General features: G+C 52.3%; 1 protein-coding gene across 14 annotated transcripts in view; it reads left to right on the top strand.

The window, feature by feature from the left end:
- Window positions 1–21,613, top strand: part of MAD1L1 (mitotic arrest deficient 1 like 1) — a 413,243-nt gene that overhangs the window by 204,403 nt on the left and 187,227 nt on the right. For 12 of the 14 annotated variants that reach the window (XM_063667207.1, XM_063667208.1, XM_054494509.2 and 9 more), the window contains one exon: window positions 14,055–14,195. In XM_063667207.1, the coding sequence (XP_063523277.1) occupies window positions 14,055–14,195 (141 nt within the window). Of the gene's footprint in view, window positions 1–13,659; window positions 13,816–14,054; window positions 14,196–20,243; window positions 20,550–21,613 lie in introns of those variants that run through there. The other 2 variants (XM_054494515.2, XM_054494517.2) reach the window with 2 other exon arrangements.

The following is a 21,613-nucleotide window of genomic DNA, read 5'->3' as shown; positions in this document are numbered from 1 at the left end:
TCTCTTTTTGGCGAAACCACAAGTTTCAATTCCTGAGACTGTTAGAGTCTCATTACCTGATAGGGTGGCCCTCTCTGCTTGTCTGCATCAGGGCTGCCCTGGCTCTGCCTGGCCATCCGCCTCTTTGCGTAGATTTTACAGCTCAACCTGTCAGTCTCACCAGTGGACTTGCTAGAGTTTTTATTGAGAATGCATTGATTTAATGACATCTGCACAATATTGAATCTTCTAATCCATGGACGTACTATATGCTAACATGTGTTTAGGTCATACTTTTTTTTTTTTTTGAGATGGAGTCTTGCTCTGTCGCCCAGGCTGGAGTGCACTGGTGTGATCTCGGCTCACTGCAGGCTCCGCCTCCCGGGTTCACGCCATTCTCCTGCCTCAGCCTCCTGAGTAGCTGGGACTACAGGCGCCCGCCACCATGCCCAGCTCATTTTTTGTATTTTTAGTGGAGACGGAGTTTCGGCGTGTTAGCCAGGATGGTCTCGATCTCCTGACCTCATAATCCGCCTGCCTCGGCCTCCCAAAGTGCAGGGATTACAGGCGTGAGTCACTGCGCCCGGCCTTAGGTCATACTTATTTTCTCTCAAAATTGTTTCATAATGTTTTCTGGGTGGACATATCATGGGTTTTGTTGTTTTGAATAATAATGTTTGTGCTTATATGTAGAAATCTAATTGGAGTTTGATTATTGACTTTGGTCTCGCAACATTGCTAAATCTACTTATTTTAATAATTTATTTGTAGATTATATTGACTTTTCTATGTTCATAATTGAGTGATTTAATAATAGCTTTCATTGTCTTCTTGATCTTGTACCTTTCATGCCTCTTCTTATCTGTGGCTTAGCATCGCCAATGCTGCTTTGAACAGACGTGCTGATAGCTGGTGTTTGTTTTGCATCCTCAGAAGAAAAGCTTTCAACATTTCACTGTTAAAGATTGTGCTGACGACTTTAGTAAGGAAATCCTTTTCAGATTAAAGTTCTCCCTGTTCCTCATTTGCCAAGAGGGTTTTGCTTTTGTTTTGTTTCATAGTTTTCATCGTGAATAGATGTTGAATTTTAATCAAATGACTTTTCCACAAATATTGAGATGATCATTTGATTTTCTTCTATATTTTGTTAATGCGCATTAAATTAATTGATTTTCAAATGTTAAACCAAGCTTACATTCCAGGAATAAATGAGCATGGCCTATGGGTTATGCTCTGTGTGTAATGCTTTATTTGGTTTGCCAGGACGTTAATTAGGGATTTTGCATCTGCAATTATTGGGGAGAAAGGTCATTAATTTTCATTTCTCAGAATGTTGTTTTCAGGTTTTGATGTTATGGCTTTTCTGGCCTTAGAAACTATTAGCAAGTTCTCTTCTGTTGTTTTCTGTAATCGTTTTATAAGGTTGGTGATATTTCTTCTTTAACCGCTTGGTGGAGTGTACCAATGAAAGCATCTGGGCCTAGGGGTTTCTTGTTTAGAAGATTTTAAATTTGGGCTTGATTTATTTTAATAGCTTTGAAACATCAGATTTTCTTTTTTTCTTTATTCAGTTGTGGTAAAAGTTAGTTTTTAACTTTTAAAACTTCATTTTATCAAAACTTTAAAATTCATTTGTGTAAAGTTGTTTATTGTCATGTTTTTAATATTTTTGTGATCTCTAGTTATGTCTTTTTCAATATGGTTATTTGCTTTTTCTTTGTAATCTGTCTCATCAAGAGTTTATCAATTTTATTAGTCATTTGGAGGAACCATCTTTTGGCTTTATTGATTTTTTCCCATATGTATTTTATATCATTAATTTGTTACTTTCTTTGAGTCTAATTTGATGTTATTCTAACTTTTGAGTTATATATGTAGATAATTGATATTTATCCTTTCTTGTCTTATAGTATATGCATTTAAGGTTGTCAATTTAGTTACATACCGTATGTTTTGATGCGTTGTATTTTCCTTATCATTGGGCTCAAACCATTTATCAATTTCCATTGTGATTTTTATTTTGACCAATAGGCTATTCAGAAACAAATTTCTCAAATTCCCAACATTTGGTGATTTTCAGGTATCTTCTTATTGATTTCTAGCCTTATCTCCCTGTGCTCAGAGACTATCCTCTGAATGACCCCAGTCCCATAAAACTTACCAAGAAATGCTCTATGGACCCATCGGAAGTCAGTTTTGTAAATGGCCCATACACACTTGAAAATAGTATGTATTCTGCAATTGTTGAGTGCAGTGTTTTGTAAATAGCTACATATCATTTGTTAATCTTATTCTTCACATTTCTTTAATGATATTTTTTCTCAGCTCCTGCAAGAGTTGTATTGAAATTTCCCATTATGATTGTGAGTTTTGTCTATTTCTTCTTTTAATTTTGTCAATTATTGCAGTATGTCTTTGGATGCTGTTTTATTAGGCACATATAAATTGTGAATTATCTTCCTGGTGAATTTTGCCTTTTGTTATTATGAGACATTCTTTATCTCTGTGGATTGTTTTGATTTTTAAATCTCCTTTGTGGGATATTAATACGGGTGTGTCAGCTTCCAGTGTTTGATAGCATCGGCACCTTTTGCTTCTTCACTTTTCATTTTGAGCATTTTTAAATTGTTTCATTATAAATGTATACTATAAATATATAAGTATTTATATTCAGCATAAAAATCATTTCTTAGTCAAAATATTTAATCTAGTTGTAACTGATATAATTAATGATACATTTGCATTGAAATTAACCATCTTAATAGTTGCCTTTAGTTTTTATTTGTTTTTTATAAAAACATCTTAATCGTAGAATAAATATTTTCTTTATTATCGTTATCTTGTTATGTGTGCTTTTATGTAATTTTAGTGGCTATGTTGGTAATTGTAAGATAGATTATTATTATATACTTAACAAAGTCTAATAAAATTAATACTTCTTTTCCTTCTAGACAATCCAAGGGTCTTAAAATCCTTTCTTGTTTACATTTTGCTCCATTCATAGACTACTGCTATAAAGTACTTTATTCATACACTTACGTGTTTGAAAAGATACTGTTTTTGTATATTCATTTATATGTACACATTTCTAACTTTTTATTCCTGTGTTGCAACCTGTATCTCTAAGCATGCATCTGCGATCATTTTTCTTCTGTCTGCAAAATACCCCTTGTTTCCTTTGATACAGATTTCATGCTGGGGAATTATCTGATTTTTTTGGGGTCCAGAACATATTTAATTCACTTTTGTTTTTGAAGAACAGTTTTGCTGGGTATAAAATCATAGGTTATCAATGCCTTTCCTATCCGCCAGCCAACAACCCTTTGAACCTATCATTCCACTGTCTTTTGACTCCCTTTGGTTCTGCTCAGAAACAAGCTGTCAGTCTCACTGTTGCTTCTAAGTTAATCTGTCTTCCTCTCCTCTCCTCTCCTCTTCCCTAGCTCTTTTGATTGTTGTCTTTTTGGTGGAAGAAGTGTTGTTGAAATGTTCCTCTAGATCTATAATTTTTTAATTAATAAAGTTTGTTTTCGGGAGAGTTTAAGGTTTACAGAAAAACTAAGAAGACAGCATAGAGCTCTCATATGATTCCTTCCATAGCACAGTTTTGTCTGTTACTAAAGTCTTACATTACTGTGGTATATTTGTTACAGTTCATGAACCAATGCTGACACATTATTTTTAACCAAAGCCCATAGTTTACATTAAAGTTTACTCTTTTTATGGTATCTATCTTTCTATGGATTTTGATAAGTTGATAATGTCATGTTTCCCTCATTACCGTATCATACAGAATAGTTTGCTTCTATTCTCTGGAAGAGATTTTGGACAATTGGTATCATTTCTCACTGAAGTATTTGGTAGAATTCATCAGTGAAACCATCTAGGTCTGGTGCTTTCCTTTTTGGGAGGTTATTAATGATCAATTTAATTTCTTTCATAGATACAGCCTTTTTTTTTCCTGGCTGAACCCAGGGCTGGGGTCATCCCCAAAGTGACCATAGGAAGTTCCCACAAGGGATAGCCGCAAACCCGCCTGAGATGGGGCTGGCTGGGTTTCCAAAGAGAGAAGCACTAAACACTGAGTGATCATTTGAAGCGTTTATTAGGGGAACTTGCCTACAGAGGGGGCAGCAGCTTCCTTGTGACCACAGTGAGACCTGAGTATGTCTACAGGGAGGGGTCTCATTGTGGAGTTTCTATGGGAGTTGAAGGAAATTGGCTCAGAGCCAATTTCTGTGTGACAGCAACATGCTGATCTTTCTGTTTCAGGCAATAATGGAATGCTCAAGCCCACAGGGGAAGTACGCAGCTGCCTGGCTCACATGGTGGTGAAGGCCCTCTGTATGTCTCAGTCAGGAAAGAGAAAAGGAGCTGGGGGTGGGCGGGCCCCTAGAAAGACCGATTCAGGTGATCTCTTCCTCCTCATGTGAGTTTTGGTGGTTTGTGTCTTTCAAGGAATTGGTCCATTTCATCTAAGTTATCAAATTTCTGGGCATAGAGTTGTTCATAATGTTTCTTTATTACCCTTTAGATGTCTATAGGATTAGTAGTGATGGCTCCTCTTTCACTTCTGATGTTAGTAACTTGTGTCTTCCTTTTTTTATTTTTTTTTAATGTTGGTTAACCTGGCTACTGATTTATCAATTTTAAAGAACCAGCTTTTGGTTTTGTTGGTTTTTCTCTATGGAGTTCCTGTTTTCAGCTTCACTGTTTTTTGTTGTAATTTTTATTATTTATTTTGTTTTATTTTATTTTTATTTATTTATTTTTTTGAGATGGAGTCTTGCTCTGTCGCCCAGGCTGAAGTGCAGTGGTGTGATCTCGGCTCACTGCAACTTCCGCCTCCCAGGTTCAAGCGATTCTCCTGCCTCAGTCTTCCGAGTAGTTGGGATTACAGGTACCCGCCACCATGCCTGGCTAATTTTTGTATTTTTAGTAGAGACGGGGTTTCACCATGTTGGCCAGGCTGGTCTCGATCTCCTGACCTCAGGTGATCCACCCACCTCGGCCTCCCAAAGTGCTGGGATAACAGGCGTGAGCCACTGCGCCTGGCTGATTTATATTATTTCTTCTTGCTTTAGGCTTACGTTGTTCTTCTTTTTTTAGTTTCCTAATGGAAAGCTTAGATGATTGATTTTAGATCCTTTTTTTCTAACATTTACATTCAATGCTATAAATTTTCCTCCAAGCATGGCTTTTGTTTCATCCTACAATTTTGATAGGTTGTATTTTCATTTTCTTGTTCAAACTATTCTTAAACTTCTCTTGTGACTTCTTTGACCCATGCATTATTTAAAAGTGGATTGTTTAGTCTCCAAATATTTTGGGATTTTTCAGTTATCTTTCTGTTACTGATTTCCAGTTTAATTTTAGTGTGGTCTGAGAGCTTACTTTATATACTTCTTTTTAATTTCTTTAGGTGTGTTTTATGGCCCAAATGTGGTCTGTCTAGGTAAATTTTCCATATGAGTTTGAGAGGAATCTATATTCTGCTGTTGATGAAGTGTTCTGTCATTGTCATTTAGACCCAGTTGATTGATGGGGCTATTGAGTTCTGCTGTGTCCTTACTGATTTTCTGCCTGCAGGATCTGTCCGTTTCTGATAAGAGGGTGTTGAAGCCTCCAACTCTAACAGTGAATTGGGCCATTTCTCCTTGTAGTTCTTTCAGGTTTTCCTTGCATATTTTGAGACACTGTTGTTAAGTAGATGCATGTTAAGGGTGGTCATGTCTTCTTGGAGAAACGATCTTTTTATCGGTATGGAGTGCCATTTTTCATTCCTGATAGTTTCCTTGTTCTGCCTGAGATTGATCAAGCTGCTCCACCGTTCTTTTGTTTGGGCTTAGCGTGGTGTAGCTTTCTTCCTTTCCTTTCAAAGTGTGTTTATATTTTAAGTGGGTTCCTTATAGACAGTATATAATTGGGTCTTGTTTTTTTAATCCGTCCTGACCATCTTTTAATTGGTGTGTTTAGATCATTCACATTTGAAATGATCATTGATACAGTTTATTTAATACCTGCCATGTTTGTTACTCTTTTCTATTGGGGCACTTGTTCTTTGTTTTTTAAAATCTCCTTTTCTTTATCTGCTTTGTTTGGTTTTAACTGAGTATGTTATATGATTTAATTTTTTAATTCTGTTAGCACAGAATTTTTTTTTTTTTTTTTTTGAGACAGAGTTTTGCTCTTGTCGCCCAGGCTGGAGTACAGTGGTGTGATCTTGCCACCACGCCCGGCTAATTTTTGTATTTTTAGTAGAGACAGGGTCTCGCCATGTTGGCCAGGCTGGTCTTGAACTCCTAACCTCGGGTGATCCACCTGCCTCAGCCTCCCAAAGTGCTGGGATTACAGGCATGAGCCAAGCACAGAATTGCAGCATACATTTAGCACGAATCTAAGCCCATGGTCAGATGGCCTTTGACCAGGTCACAGGCAGGGCGGGCGCCTCCTGCAGAGCATGCCCGTTCCCCATTCCTCCCATGCCACCTGCTGCCTCATTTCACCCATCCCTGCGCCATCTTCACCCCACACATTGCTGCTCCCATACTTCAAACAATTGTCCATTAGATGAACAAGACTAAGGAAAGTAAGCTAGGCTCAGCGGCTCACAGCTGCAGTCCCAGTGACATGGGAGGCCGAGGTGGGAGGATCACTTGAGCCCAAGAGGCAGAGGTTGCAGTGAGCTGTGATCACACCACTGCACTCCAGCCTGGGCAATAGAGTGAGACTCTGTCCTGAAAAAAAGAGATAAATAAAGTAGATTTTATTTTTCCTTTATTTGTTATTTCTCTGCTCTGTCTTTCCACATGGATCTGAGTTTCTGACCTCTCATTGGGTTCTCTGGAGAATCCACCTCACACTGCTTACAGGGGCCAGGGCTGCCAATGACCAATCTCCCCCAGTTTTTGTTTGTCTAAGAGAGTGTTTCTTGTTTGTTTGTTTGAGACAGAGTCTGGCTCTGTTGCCCAGACTGGAGTGCAGTGGTGCGATCTTGGCTCACTGCAGCCTCCACTTCCTGGGTTCAAGCGATTCTCCTGCCTCAGCCTCCCGAGTAGCTGGGATTACAGGCGCCTATTACCACACCCAGCTAATTTTTGTACTTTCAATAGAGACGAGGTTTCGCCACATTGTCCAGGATGTTCTCAAACTCCTCTGACACCGGACCATCTGCCTGCCTTGGCTCCCTAAAGTGCTGAGATTACAAGTGTGAGCCACTGTGCCCAGCTGAGAGTTTTTCCTTCTCCTTTTCTTACAGAAGATCATCTTGCTGGATGCAGAATTCCAGGCTGGTGCTGTTTTGTTTCAGCACTTGGATACCTCCTTCCCCTCTCTGCTGCCTGAGTGGCTTCGGTCAGGAGGTCTGATCCATTTCTCACTCTCTTGGTTGATAACGTAGGGCTCTCCCCGCTCAGGCTGTCTTATTTTCCGCAGTTGAATATGATATGGCTAAGTGTGGAGTTTTTGGTATTTATTCTGCTTGATGTTCTCTGAGCTTCCTGGATCTGGGATTTAATTTTGACAAATCTCGGCCATTATCACGGCAGATACTTCCTGTGTTCTCTCCTCGCCTCCTTCTCCTTCTGGTTTTCCTGTTGTGAGTAGGTTCCACCTTCACGGTCATCCCACTGTACTTAGGTCACCTCTTCTTTTGTTTTCATTGCTTTTTCTCAGTGCATTTTAGTATGGGAAGTTTCTGTGGACCTGTTTTTACATTTGCTCATTTGTGCTCTTATCTTTATTTTTATTCCTATACTTTCTGCATATGTTGTTTTATTTTTTTCATTTTTTGTGTTGGTTAGTTAGCTTGCTACTTTCAGTTTTAGCCTTTCTACTCTAAGCATTAAATTAATACATTTTCTTCTAAGTTATTCATTCTTGAGATTGTGCCACTGCACTGTAGCCTAGACGACAGAGCAAGACCTTGTCTTAAAAAAAAAAAGTATTCTTTTTACTTAGGCCACTGTCGTCTCAGATGAGTTTCTTGTGTGTGTTTTTAACTAGAGCCTGAAGTCCGTCCGATGTTTTCCTTCCTTTGTCTCTGCCCACAGCCACCGGGTCAGCCTCCCTCCCAGGAGGCCCCTAGACTCTGGGTACCGGGGCAGCCAGGGCAGGTGAGAGAGGACCCGGGGAGCTGGCTTTGCTCTCACAGAGGCGGGGTCCTCATGGTGTTCTGCTCTAGCTTGTTCCCATGATGTCAGGGCCGGGCGTCCCCCTGCGGCTCGGTCTCACAGCTGCCGTGTGCCCATGGCGTTCCGTCCTCTGAAGGCTGCTGGGAACTGCAGGGTCAGAGCTGCAGGAAGGCGAGGGTGGGGGCTGCACGGTGCTGGGGCCGGGTCCGGGTGCCCGCCTTGATGGCAGTGCCGGGGTCACGCTGGGGCTGTGGATAGCGATCTCGGGCCTCATGAGTTCCTCCTTCTGGCAGCCCAGAGCGGGGATTAGTGCCCCCCGATCATGGAGAGCCACTTCCAGTGGTCTCACCAGTGAGGCTGTCCATGGCACTGCCTCCCCGGGCTGGGCGTTGACCCCGTGACTGTAGGGCTGCAGCCTGGGCGGCTCCTCTGTTTGTAGCACCAGCCGGGGCTCTGCCCCTCCGTGGTCTGAGTGGCAGGGCAGACACAACAGCTCGCAGCTGCTGAGTCCTCTTCCCTCAGCCCTGTGCCTGCCTGGCAGTTTTGAAGATCAAATGAGGTAAAGTGTGCTTAAGTCGTATGTAGCATTAGCATGCTGTGCTGATGTCACCAATTAAAATCTGCCTGAGTGAATCATACTTGAAAACAGTCAGTTGTCAAAAAAAACCTCGTTTAGGGGCAGCAGGCCCAGGAAAGAGAAGCGAGGGACAGGCAGGAGGCGAAGCGTTCTGTAGTTGGTTGGGGGGGCCAGGGCATCCGGCCCGGGAGCAGGCGTGCCAAGCACAGGGACGCTGTCTCATGTGCACTCAGCACTGTGGCGTGGCGAGGCGTGGCCTTGCGTGGGGCGTGGCGAGGCGTGGCCTTGCGTGGGGCGTGGCGAGGCGTGGCCTTGCGTGGGGCGTGGCGAGGCGTGGCCTTGCGTGGGGCGTGGCGAGGCGTGGCCTTGCGTGGGGCGTGGCGAGGTGGGTCGGGCAGCTCGACCCCCACCCCCAACCCCTGTGGCCATAAGTGGCCCTCCTTGCTGCCCTTTCCGTTGACGGGTGCTGTCTCCATGTACTTATTAATCCTGGTGCACCTTTTAAGCACCCTTTGGGGCAGTCATGCCCCCATTTTGCACAAGGAGGGTGGGTTCAGAGAGGTTAGGTCCCTTGCCCAAGGGTGCACAGCTGGTCTGTGTCAGATTGGAGCTTAGGACTGTCTGACCCACGTGGGTCCTCCGAGGCGTTTATTACTGCCGCTTTCGCCTGTCATCATGTTCTTGATGGGCACCACGGACACCGGAGTCCTGCTCATTTGGGAAACGACCAGCCGGGATGAGAGGTCCAGAGAGAGGCCTCCTGCCTCTCCCAGCCTCTGTTCCAGCAGGGCCTTCTCCTGGTCTGGGGCGATCTTGCTGCTGGGGTCACAGCAGACCTGTTCAGGCTGGTGACTGGGGGTCTAGGGAAAGAGTGGGGAGGCCGGTGGCAGTGCGAGATGGTGCCGGTGTCGGTGGGCAGAGCCGCGTCTGCAGCCCCGCGTTCCCGCCTGAATCTATTCAGTTTCTCGTGGTGACTCCATGCGTCGGGAGAGGTAATTAGAACAGGGCTTTTCAGCTATTTATGATTATACATTTCCTTTCTAAAAAAAGGAGGAGTTGTGGAGTGATTCAGAGTTGGGTGGAGGTGGCTGAGCTGAGGTGGGATGGGCTTGGGAAGAGGCCCTGCAGAGAATGTCGCATGTGCAGAGCAGCCTTGGAGCCCTGGCAGAATGGGCCTCGGCCTTGGGCTGGAGGGGGCGGAGGGAGGGAGGCTCCACAGCACTGGTGGCAGAGGCCGGGCGGGAGTGGGGGGAGGAAGATGGGTGAGTGGCTGCTGCTTCATTGGAGGGGCCACGCGGTACTCAGCTTACTTCTGGGCTTCTCTGGAAAGTGGGGGTTGGTGCTGGGGCTCTAAGGAGGGGCCTCTGCATGTGGAGCTGCCTGCCTGCCTCACACAGCCCCTTCAGACTGCCACTGACTCTCGGGAGGGAAGCCCTCTGTGTCCATGGTGTGGACTTCGGGAGTGCTGGGCGCCTGCCTCACCAGGCATGGCCATGGCCAGAGGCTGTCCCCATTGTGCAGGACATGCCTGCCCCACCTGCCCGCTCTCCTGGCCATCTTTCACGAGCAGGTGCAGTCATAGTGGAAGAGCTAGGCAGACAGCAGTGAGGACAGAAGTGACGACCGTGGCTGCCGTGCATTCATCACCTGTGTATGCAGGTTCCGTGTGCCTGGTTTTCTGTGCCATGCTGCATTTGAACTTCGCAGTGAGCCTGAGGCGTTCTCTGCCCTCTCCTGTGTGGTTGAGTGTTCTGACACTCAGAGAGACTCATTGTTTTTCGCAAGGTCACACATCTAGTTAGGGTCCGGGCAGGATGTGGGCTTTGTTGGGTATGTGTGTTGGGTCTGACTTGGGGGCTGGCCCGGGCATGCCCACCTCAAGTGACTGCTGCTTGGGGGCCACGGGGCTGGTCTCTGCCCCCTGTGGTGCCTCCGTCCATATCTCCCCTGCCCGTAGCACCTCCGACAGGGCCGGCCTCCTGCAGTCTCCCGCTCCTGCGGGTGCTGTCGCCACGGGTAGCCCTGGTCTCTGTCTCGGCTTCCTGGCCTCGCTGCTCTGATCTCCCCTGCCCTTCCCGAGCCCAGGCCCAAGGGCTGTGCCCTGGGTTTCTTCCTCCAAGGGCACTGGGCCCTGTTCTGCCTGCTGTCTCAGACCCTGCTGCCCAGGTGTCCTGCCCCCTGCTGTGGCATTCTCAGCCTCCGTGGGAATCTGTCATCGCGTGGGAATCATCGGCATGCTTGGGGCTTATACTCAAAAGCTCCGTGGTAATTAGCGTGCTGGAGCACCTGCTGATGAGGGGATGAGCGTCATTATCTCTATTGCTCTTTCGTAAGGGTCCTCTGGGCGCCTACTCACACTGTTCCCTCTGATTGGAGTGCCCTTCCCCACCGCTGCCTCCCAGGGTGGCCAGATCCTTCCTGCAGCCTCCCCGGGTGAGCAGCCCCTCTGCCCGACTATCGCAGGCCAGGGCAGAGCCGCCCTTTACTGCTGCCCCTGGCCCCCATCGGCCAGTGTATCCAGGACACCGAGGCCCCATCCTCAGCTGACTTCTTCTGGGTGATGCCGACTGCTCACCTTCTCTTCATGTGGCCATTCGTTGCATGATGAGCACACTCTATTCCTTAGAACCGGGACATTTCTGTACCTAAGGAGGAGCAGCCAGTGGACAATGTAACTCTGCTGGGTGCTTCTTAAGCGAGTCTGGGACGCCCCGTCAGCACCGCCAGCCGCCTGTTTGTTCAGCAGTTAATCACTGCATTTGTTGAGGTGGAAATGAAGTGGACTTGCCCGCAAGTGGAGTCAGCTGTTAAAAAGTCATAGCAAGTCACAGCCACACCGTGCCTGCTCTTTCACTATTGGTGACAAAACAGTTTCTTGAAAGGGTACAAACAAACTTTCTAATGCTTTTCTTCTGTGCCAGCCAGTGCTAGCCTGGAGTTATGCTGGAGAGAGCCGTCACGAAGGGAAGCTCTCAGAGATTTACTGATCAATAAAAGAGACAATTACAGCTTGTTTACCAAGGGAAGTCCCCCGCCCCGGCCTTGTGTGGCGTCCGCGTGTTGGTACTGACAACTCCAGTAACTGGCTTGAAACGATAAAAGTCAATGGGAAGATATAGGATTTCAATAAGATTATGACACACGATAAACCTTCCTGTGCAAACAAATTTTCCACAGATACTTGACCCGTTCCAGTTGGATTTGTAACTTTAATTTCTCACTTATTGAATTTTGAATTTTTTGTCATCAACTAATTATGAAGTCCACACCAGGGTGGCACCTGTGTCCCTGGCTCAGGAGACGGCAGGAGAGCCCCAGACGTGGCAGCCTGAGCTCCAGGGTCTTCTGAGAGAGCAGGCCAGGGTTTCCTCAGCCCCCGCAGCCTCGCCCTCCTCGCCTGTGAGGGACAGACGGAGGGCCTGGCACGGGCCAGGCGTCATCAGTGCTGGGGAGCACTGGGTCGGTCTCTCCTAGGAGCAAGGCGGGGCCTGGGCGGGGGCTCAGCTTGTGTATGTGCAGACTCAGGTGGCCGCACGGAAGGGACCCTGGCAGTTTTGTGGACTCTGCTTCTGAGTGGGGGTCTTGCTCCCCAGGCTGCCTGAGTGAGCCGGTCTCTATCAGGGCCATGAATTTGCCCTTTCAGCCCGTACTGGTGGGGGCAGTCCCCATAGCTCTCCTGCCCTCACCTGGTAGGGAGCACGCTGGCCGTGACACAGTGAGGTGGTGCAGGGCTGGGCCAGAGCGTTGGCCCCTTGCCCAGCATGTGTGTTGGGAAGGGGCGTGGGTCAGTGGAGACCATTTCCTGGGTTTGTGAGGTCCTGACTCTCGCTTCTTGAGCACCTGTTGTTTCCAGGGCAGCTGGCTGAACAGTTAATTCCTGATAGCATCAGTCTTCATGGCCGCCCCATTTCCCATCTTATCAACAAAGGAACTGAGACTTGGGGAGGGAGGTTGAATAGCTGGCCTCAGGACAGAGCTGGGGCTTGAACCTGCATCTTATAGATACCTATCCGCTTCTTCCTGGGCTCTGCTACCCCAGCATCCTCATCCCCCATCTCTCAAGAATGGGGCAGAGCCCCCCAGCAGAGGCTGCTGAGAGCATCAGTTAGATGTCCCTGGGGTGCATGTTAGAAGGGCAGATTCCCAGGCCCACCCTGAATCTACGTCCAGGGCATCCAGATGCCCGTGAAGATCTGGAAGCTGCCCTCCCGCACACCTGGGTGTCTGAAGGACTGGCTCCCTGATCATGTGGTTCCTGTGGGCTCCCACAGGGTGGGCAGGCAGGAGAAGGTCCCCAGCCTGTACCTGGAATCTGTTCCATCCAGACTCAGCGTCTGAGACCAGAAGGGTCCGGGGGCCGTAGTTCAGGCCCACACCTAGGGCAGGGAGTGCAGGCAACGGGAGGCCAGAGGGAAGACCACGCTTCCCCACAGCGGTATGTCCTTTGTAGGGGCCATCCTAGCAGCTCAGTTCCTGACCCATGGGCACCCGCGGGGTCCGGAGGCAGCACGTGGCTCCCGGGGCCCCTGACTGGCTGGCTGTCACTGTCAGCATGTCAGGCAGGACACAACTGAGCAGGGGTTTCTGCTCGGCTCTAGGAATCAGCCCTGACACTGTGATCAGTGTCATCCCAGGAAGCTGAGCCCTTCTGGGCCTGGCTGCTGTGTAGGGGCCTGCGTGTGGCCTCAGACATCCTGGGAGCTCTGTGGGAAGACAAGGAGCTCCCCAGCCCAGAGCTGAGAAGTGGGGACTCAGCCTTCCCGAGAGCCCTGGGCGGTTGGACGAGCGATGGGTTTCCTGTCCCATTGGAACGCGGCAGCTTCCTGGTGCACGCTGTGTCTCCTCCCTTGGCAGGTCTGGGCAGAGGTCCCAGGAAGAGGGGGACTCACCCAGCTCCGGGCCTGCCCACTGTCGTTTCCCGGAGCCCAGTGTGACTGGGACTCACAGGAGTCACGCAGACCCAGTAGAATAGGCTGGGGTGGGGAACCTGGGCTTCTGCCCACTGTGCGCCCTTGCCCTGCATGTGCTGTGTCCACGGGGGCGGAGGTGTCTGCTCCTAGCCCACCCCGTAGCCATACTGCCAGTACGAGGTGGAGCCCATGCCTGCCGCAGCAAAGGCCTGACATGGTCAGAGCGGGTACCAAGGCGAAGCCGGGGCTGCTGGCATTTACTGGGTCTGGGGGCACCGAGCTCCGGGGCCCTCTTCACTTTGGCGGGCCCTCAGGGGTGGGCTGTGAGTGCTGGCCTGGGTCCTCACGAGGGAGCCCCCCGCGTGACCCAGCTCTCGTGGGGCCTTCCCTGAGCCGTCTCCATCATTACCTCATCCCCCATCCCAGGTCCTGATCAGCTGCCCTCTGTGTCCACAGGAGCGAGACGGTATGCGGGCCATCCTGGGGTCCTACGACAGCGAGCTGACCCCAGCTGAGTACTCGCCCCAGCTGACGCGGCGCATGCGGGAGGCCGAGGATATGGTGCAGAAGGTGCACAGCCACAGCGCCGAGATGGAGGTGAGGGGCCACGGGTGTGGGGTACACGTCGCCACGTGGGGCTTCTTCCCGGTGGGCCTTGGCAGAGCCTGGGGTGGGGAGGTGGAGGTCTGGACCCCGCCTCCCCAGTTCCCAGCTGGCAGGCGTCCGTCAGGGAGGGTGTCCACGGGCTGCTTCCTCTGCATGTGGATCCACGTTAATTCTCACGATGGCACCTGTAGTATCCTCAGCTGTCAGGGTGTCTCAGGTGGTCCCAGCCTGCAAGTGGATGACAGAGGGACAGTGCCCCTTTGACGGATTAGGACCCCCTCATGATGCCCGCCAAAGGGGCACTCAAGGTCCTGCCCCTGTGAGGGGTGTCTGCCAAGGAGACCTGGTCTCCGGGTGTTTAGAGTTGTTGCCAGGGCTCTGGTCCCCGCTGCTGGGGAGGCTCTGCTGGGGCCTGACGGGCAGGGTGTGAGGCCCAGGGCTGCCCAGCTCACTGTGGAACTGGGAGAGGTGTTCCTCCTTCCTGCAGCCTCCAGCCTGCATCCCTCTCCTGGCTCCAGGGTTCTCCCAGGAGAGGTGGCCTCAGCCTTGGCTTCTGCCTTTTCCCTGCCCCATGGGCCACCGTAACGCTCCGTGCCCTTGTCTAGCTCTGAGCAGCTCTCACCTGTGCAGTGGGAAGAAGGAGCTGGGTGTCGCAGGGCCTGGGCAGAGGCCACGTCCACACTCCCTGTCCAGACTTCTCATCCACACTGGGGCCAGGGGCTCCCAGCACACCATTCCCAGCCTAGAGCTTGAAGGGCCCGTGTTCTCCTCTCAGGATTTGCACCACTTCTCTGTGGGCACAGCGCAGCCCCGCCTGGGCATGGTGGGATATGTGCCAGGGTCTGCTGGGCTCATTGGCGCACACCACTGCCGGGTGCCTTGCCTTTCTGCTCTGCCTGGCCCTTTACCTGACTACTCAGTCTCATTGTCACCGTATCCTACGGAGTGGGTGCTGTTGTGACCTGAATTTCGCTCACGAGGAAACTCAGGCCTGGGGGTGTCAAGGGACATGCCCAGGTCACCGAGCTGGTGTGTGACACCGCCAGGCCACATCTTGGAGGGTCTGGGCCTGTGGTGTCTGCGGGCACAGCTGAACAGCCGAGCTCTGTGAGCTCTTTGGTCTCAAGGGTCACTGTGTCTGGGCTGGGCCTTGATGGTGGAGTCTGCGGTGAAATGGAGATGCAGATGAGGGCATCGGTGTGGCCTGTTACCCTGTTTTAGGCTGCTGTGTCCATTCCTCATTCAGCCAGTGACCAGCTGTAAGATGACCTGGGTCCACCGATGGAGAGCCAGGCTCACAGGCGTGATCACAGCCACCTTCCAGCCAGGCTGCTGAGCACACACAGCAGGCCGGGCCGTGTGCCAGGGAATGTCTGAAAGAGCCTCTGGCCCCTGGAGCTGAGCTGATCTGCTGGGTAGGAGAGACATTTAATGAACAAACGTAATTCATGTGGGATGTTAGGAGGAGCTGAATTTCTGGAGAAAGGATTGTAATGGAGGGTCTCAGGGAGCTGCGCTGCATGGCCGTCCCAGCTGCTGTTCAGGGAAGATGGGAGAAGGAGGTCGCCAAACTGCATCTAGAAAGTTGCTTGGCAGATGGTTCAGTGGTTTAGAGGGGGCGCAGGCACAGAGGCTCAGGCACTGGGGATGGCACGTGGTGAGAATGACAGGTCCCAGCCCAGGAGGCCCCAGGCCCAGGGCCCACATGTACTCGCTACCCCTTGCTCACGTGGAGGCCACGCCGAAGGGCCCTGGGACTATGCCGTGTCCCCATCTATGGGTAAGTGCTCCCCACCACACTTGGCAAGAGTGAACCCTAGGCGTGAGACCACCCTCAGGCACCGGTACTGCCCCCTGGTGTGTTCTTCTGATGCCCTGCCCCCTCTGTCCATCCTCCTTCCTCCCACTCCCGGCTTTCCTTTCTGTGTCTAGCCGCCCCGTGCGTGCAGGGCCTGCTGCTGAGGGCTGCACACTGACCTTCAGTCCTCACAGGAAAGGCTAGCTCCGGCTGTACTTGGGAGCTGTCGTAAACCTAAGTGCGTTAACAGCCATCTCATTCCAACACCCTTGGCTCCCTGTGAAGCATTAATGAAGAGAGATTTGCGGGGAGGGTCTCTGACCCCTTCTGCCGTCCCCGGCGTTTTCCACGTTGAGCGATTTCTCCAGTCTGTGCTTGCCCCTGCGCTGTGATCGGCTGGTCACGGGCCTGGCCGTGGGCACATCCAGTGTCCTGGGTTCTGGTGTTTTGTGTGTTAAGGAGATAGGGCTGTCAGGGACCTCAGGACTCATTGACCAGATGCTGGCACTGTTTGGGCACCGTCCTTGCCCCCTTGCCGGGCAGCTTGGAGCCTCGGCCCTCACCCTGCTAGTGGGATGTACTTTGGGGACCCTGCCCCTCCCTTCCCATGGTGGGGTGTGAGGGCAGGTTACTCCCCTTCCTGTCTGTCTCCTGGGGTTTCTGGAGAATTAGGCACATGGAAGAGTTGGGTCCAGCAGGGCCGGAGCAGGGTCAGACTCCACCAGCACTGACTGGTCCTCACTGTGGGAGTTCACACGACTGGTCCTCCCTGAGCCCTCACAGCCTCCTCTGCCCATCCCCCTGGGTGCCCTCCAGAAGCAGGCCAGCACCCGTAGGCTCCCCCCAGGACCCCATCGCAGTGGCCCGTGTCTGTGTTGATGGAGACAGCCACGGTATCGGCTGCTGGCACAGATTCCAGAGAGGTCTTCCAGGCCCCTGGCTGTTCCCTGAGCCTGTGCAGGTGCCACTACCCTCTGGGGTCTGTGGAGCAGCCACCACCACGTCCTGCATGACATCGTGACCTGATGCCTCATCAGAGGGGGTACCTCCGCATCAGCCCTCTCCTCCCAGGAGCCTGGGAGAGGCATCCTTGCCTTTCTGCCTCAGCGGGACCAGGTCACCTGCGGAGCCTCTGCCCTGCCTTTTCCTGAAGCAACAGTCGGGCAGGAGGCTGGGGGTGCCGGCAGCTCCTGGGCTGGATTCCTGCCTCGGGGGCGCATCTGCTGGGGGCTCCCGACCTCTCCATGGATGTGGCTCAAGTTCGGGAGAACATGGCCCCAACTCTGGGAACTAAGCATGTTTGCAAGGTGAAGGCGGGGGCCCAGCAGGAGCGCCGTGCTCCAGGGAAGGTTGGGGCGCGGCTGCACATGAAGTGTGGCAAGGGTGGCTGCACCCTCTGTGCACAGGGAGCCCCTGGGGCAGGGACGCCAGCCCAAGCCAGGGATGCCCCCGTGGAGGGCCAAGGGGCTGCTCTGGAGAACCTGCACATGGCGCGTGTCTCTGGCTGTTGGTTTCTGTGAAGGGCCCGTCTCCTCTTCTCCCCATGGTCGGGGGGTGGGGGGCTGCAATCCCCCCAGCCGGGGAGGGCTCCTGACCCCACATGGCCCAGGTGCTCCCCCCCGAACCCCCTGCCTCCCTCTCTCCCTGCTACCTCCACCCGGTTTTTCTTTTCTTTCTGTTTCCTGTCTCCTTTTCCCTTCTTGATTTTCTTTCTGTCCTCTGCACGCCTGTCTGATAGTTCCTGTCTCCATCTTTCCCTCTCCTTTGGCCTCTGTTCATCCCTCTGTCCCCCCCATGTCCTCTGTCCCCCCACGTGCTCCTATGTCCTCTGTCCCCCCACACGCCCCTATGTCCTCTGTCCCCCCACACGCCCCTATGTCCTCTGTCCCCCCACACGCCCCTATGTCCTCTGTCCCCCCACACGCCCCTATGTCCTCTGTCCCCCCACACGCCCCTATGTCCTCTGTCCCCCCACACGCCCCTATGTCCTCTGTCCCCCCACACGCCCCATGTCCTCTGTCCCCCCACACGCCCCTATGTCCTCTGTCCCCCCACACGCCCCTATGTCCTCTGTCCCCCCACACGCCCCTATGTCCTCTGTCCCCCCACACGCCCCATGTCCTCTGTCCCCCCACACGCCCCTATGTCCTCTGTCCCCCCACACGCCCCTATGTCCTCTGTCCCCCCACACGCCCCTATGTCCTCTGTCCCCCCACACGCCCCTATGTCCTCTGTCCCCCCACACGCCCCTATGTCCTCTGACCTCGGGCCTCGCAAGCCTTCCCTGGAAGCTTGCCCGGCACTGCGCATGCCCCTGGGGAAGGCGCCTCTCGGGGCAGGTGAGGATCTGCTACCTGACGGCCAGGTGGGCTTGGGGTAGTCGCCGGCAGGAGGACGCAATATCGCTCTGAGAGTGGTTCCCTTCCACCCACCTGTTAGCTACACCGGACACCAGTCTGTTCTCATCTGGACCATGTTTTCATTCCAGCAGAGACCTTGCAGGAAAACAGTGTCGAGTTGGGAGAACCCCAGACCCGTCTGGTGAAGTTTTGCCGTCTTGCACGGTGTTATTTATTCCACTTAATAAAGCGGCTGCGGGAGCCGGTACCGTGTGTCAGGAGTCCTCTGTGGATGGAGCTATAAATACGCAGTGCACGCCACCTTGATTCAACACATCGGCCTGATTTGTGTTTCCGATTTATTTAATTAAAAGCGATTACTGCGCTGCTGGCCGTGTGGAGGTGTGTGGAGAATCCCCGTTTCAGGTTGCAGTGACTCTGAAATAGTTCCTAACGATTTAGGCAGAAGTGGCCGTCATGGTGTTTCCATCTTCCCTTCCTCCCCGTGACCTCCCAGAGGCTCGGGCAGCTCCACGGGTGCTGTCACTTGGCTGCCGTGGGTGGTTTGGCTCCAGGAGGGCCGGGGAGAGCCTGGTCTTCAGGGCCTCGGGTTGTTCACCAGGCCCAATACTTGTGAGTGTGTTGATGATGTTTCCCTCATTGAAAGAACTTGAGATGACTGTACTGTACAAAGCGGAGATAAAGCCAAAAAAAAAAAAAAACAAAAAAACTTGAAACAGTTAAAAATCATGCAGTGAAGAAAAGTGGGCCAAGGGATTTATGGAAATCACCCTGGAGTCTGGGCTGTGGGAGCCTCTGCTGTGTGGCCGCAGGTCCTCAGTGGGAATTGAGAGGTGCTGGCTCCATTCCCAGAACGGAGCGTCTGTGCAGTACAGAGCTGGGCTGAGCTGGGCTCCCTGTGACATGCCGGTGCCACCCCAGGCCGTACACACTTAGAGCACCGCTGCCCAGCGCAGGAGCCGACGTTGCTGTGTGTGAGGAATAAGCCCAGGGCAGGCTCTGTCCTCTCCACCATGAGGATCTGCTGCCACCCTCAGAGCATCCCCCAGGGCCTGGGCGTCCACCCCATAGCCTTCCTTGCATCAGGGGCTGCAGTAGAGCCCTTGACCGTGTGCTGCCTGCCTGTTGTGTGCTCTGTGGCCAGAGCTGGGCTCACAGTCATCCTCACACCTCCACACACAGGGAGAGCTTCAGTGTACAGCCTCACCCGGGGGCAGGTGCTGGGGCTGTGGCCCGGGAAGCCCTGTGGGGACCCTGTGGTGTGTCGCCTCCTGCTTCTTCACATTGTGTCACAAGCCACTGGGAGACCTGGCCAGGAAGGTGGAGGCCTGAGCTTCCGTCCCATCCTTTTCCACATGACTGTGACCACCGGTGGGGCTGCCTTCCCCTAGCTCCAGCCTTTGTACCGTGTGCGGGATCTGTGCCTGGTGCCCTCCGGTCCTCCCCGGCCTGGCTGTCCTGTGGCTGCCGGGGTCTATGGCTGCCTGTCCTAGCCATTTTCTGCCATGTCCTGGCTGGCAGGAGTGTTGGATCACAGGCAGCAACTTCTCACCTCAGGATAAAAATAGCCCGGCTGAGGCCTCTGTGCAGCACCTCGGTGGTGCCTAGGGCGCCAGGGCCTGGGGCTCGTGTCTCAGCACACGTAGCCACCCGGGACACGTGGTCCCACCCAGGAAGAGCTGTGCGTGACCCTTCAGCTGCTCGGGTGGAGGCAGCTCTGTGTTCACTTGGTGCCAGGGGTGTGGGGCCAGGGCGTGGCTGCGCTGGGGGCCTGCTCGTACTGGTTTTCCCGCCGTGTGATGAAACCCTCTCCCCACAGCCTCTGCACCTCTCAGTGCTCCCTGGTGTGTGCCCGTGAAGCCTGGCTCCGAGTGGGCTTGGCCTCTCCTGGGGAACCCGAGCACCGCGTCTGAGGCTGTTTGGGATGGAGCCGTGTTCCTTCCCACCTGAGCTTCCTGCGTGTCTGCACCCAGCCCGGGGTGGGCTATGGAGGAGGGGCTGAGGCTGGGGAAGCGCCTGGCCTGCCTGCCAGCAGCCTTGGCGTCTGGTCTTCCCAGCCGTCATCCCAGCCCCCACCCCAGGCCTTGGGAAGCTCTCTCTCCATCCCACCATCTCCACATCAGCGCAGGCTGCACCCCACACTGCCTTGCAGAGCCAGCCTGAGCTTGGGGAGCTCTTGTCTCAGAGGTGAGGACGCTGTGGCCAGGGCCTGGGGGCTCCACCCAGTCACCCAGGGAGTGAGAGGTGTCTGTGTCCCCCGAAGGTGGCTGGCCAGTCCCACAGTCAGTGCCAAAGTGCACGGCCCAGGGTGTTTCCACAGGGGACGCTCTGCCACCCACCCACTGCCTCCATCACAGACGGGGTTTCCTGGAGGAACCCTCCCGAGACCAGCCTGGAGTTGTGCTGTCTGAGGCCCTGCGGGAGCTGCTCTCCAACGCACACTCGGGCCGTGCCACCTCCTCGCCCTTGTGAGTGTGGTTCTTCCCGAGCTCTGGGGATTCCATGTTTTAAAGGCAGCTTTATTGAAATATGATTTATACTCAGTAAAATCCCCCAGCGTTATCTGTATGATTTGATCCATGTTGACTGTCAGTTTCCTGCCACCCCCGGCTCTTGGAGACACCGGTCTGGGGCCTGTGACTGTTGTTTTGGGCTTTCTTGGAACGTCACGTAAACGGAGACCTGCAGTTGCTGCGTCTGTCATCTCTGACTGAGCACAGAGCTTTTGAGACCCATCAACGTTGTATCAGCAGTTCATTTGCTTTTATTACAAAATAATTCTCTATCCTGAGACTCTACCAAAATGGTCTTGTCTGTTCACCCGCTGACCGATACCAGGGTGGTTTCCTGTTCTTGCCAGTTGGGACAGAGCTGCTGTGAATATCTGCGTGCCGGACTTCCTATGAATGTAGGTTTTCATTCCTTTGGGCTCTACATCCAGGAGTAGGATTGTGGGTTTTAACTTTTTTTGGGGAGGACAGTGTGGGGACAGAGTCTCGCTCTGTCACCCGGGCTGGAATGTAGTGGTGCAATCTCGGCTCACTGCAGCCTCCGCTTCCCGGTTCAAGTGATTCTCCTACCTCAGCATTCTGAGTAGCTGGGACTACAGGTGCACACCACCACACCCAGCTAATTTTTATATTTTTAGTAGAGACGGGGTTTCACCATGTTGGCCAGGCTGGTCTCAAACTCCTGACTTTAGGTGATCTACCCGCCTCGGCCTCCCAAACTGCTGGGATTCCAGGCGTGAG

The sequence above is a fragment of the Pongo pygmaeus genome, chromosome 6 (genome assembly GCF_028885625.2).
Source record: "Pongo pygmaeus isolate AG05252 chromosome 6, NHGRI_mPonPyg2-v2.0_pri, whole genome shotgun sequence".
Lineage (NCBI taxonomy): Eukaryota > Metazoa > Chordata > Mammalia > Primates > Hominidae > Pongo > Pongo pygmaeus.
The sequence above is the reverse complement of the archived record's forward strand: the minus strand, read 5'-3'. Positions and strand labels throughout refer to the sequence as shown.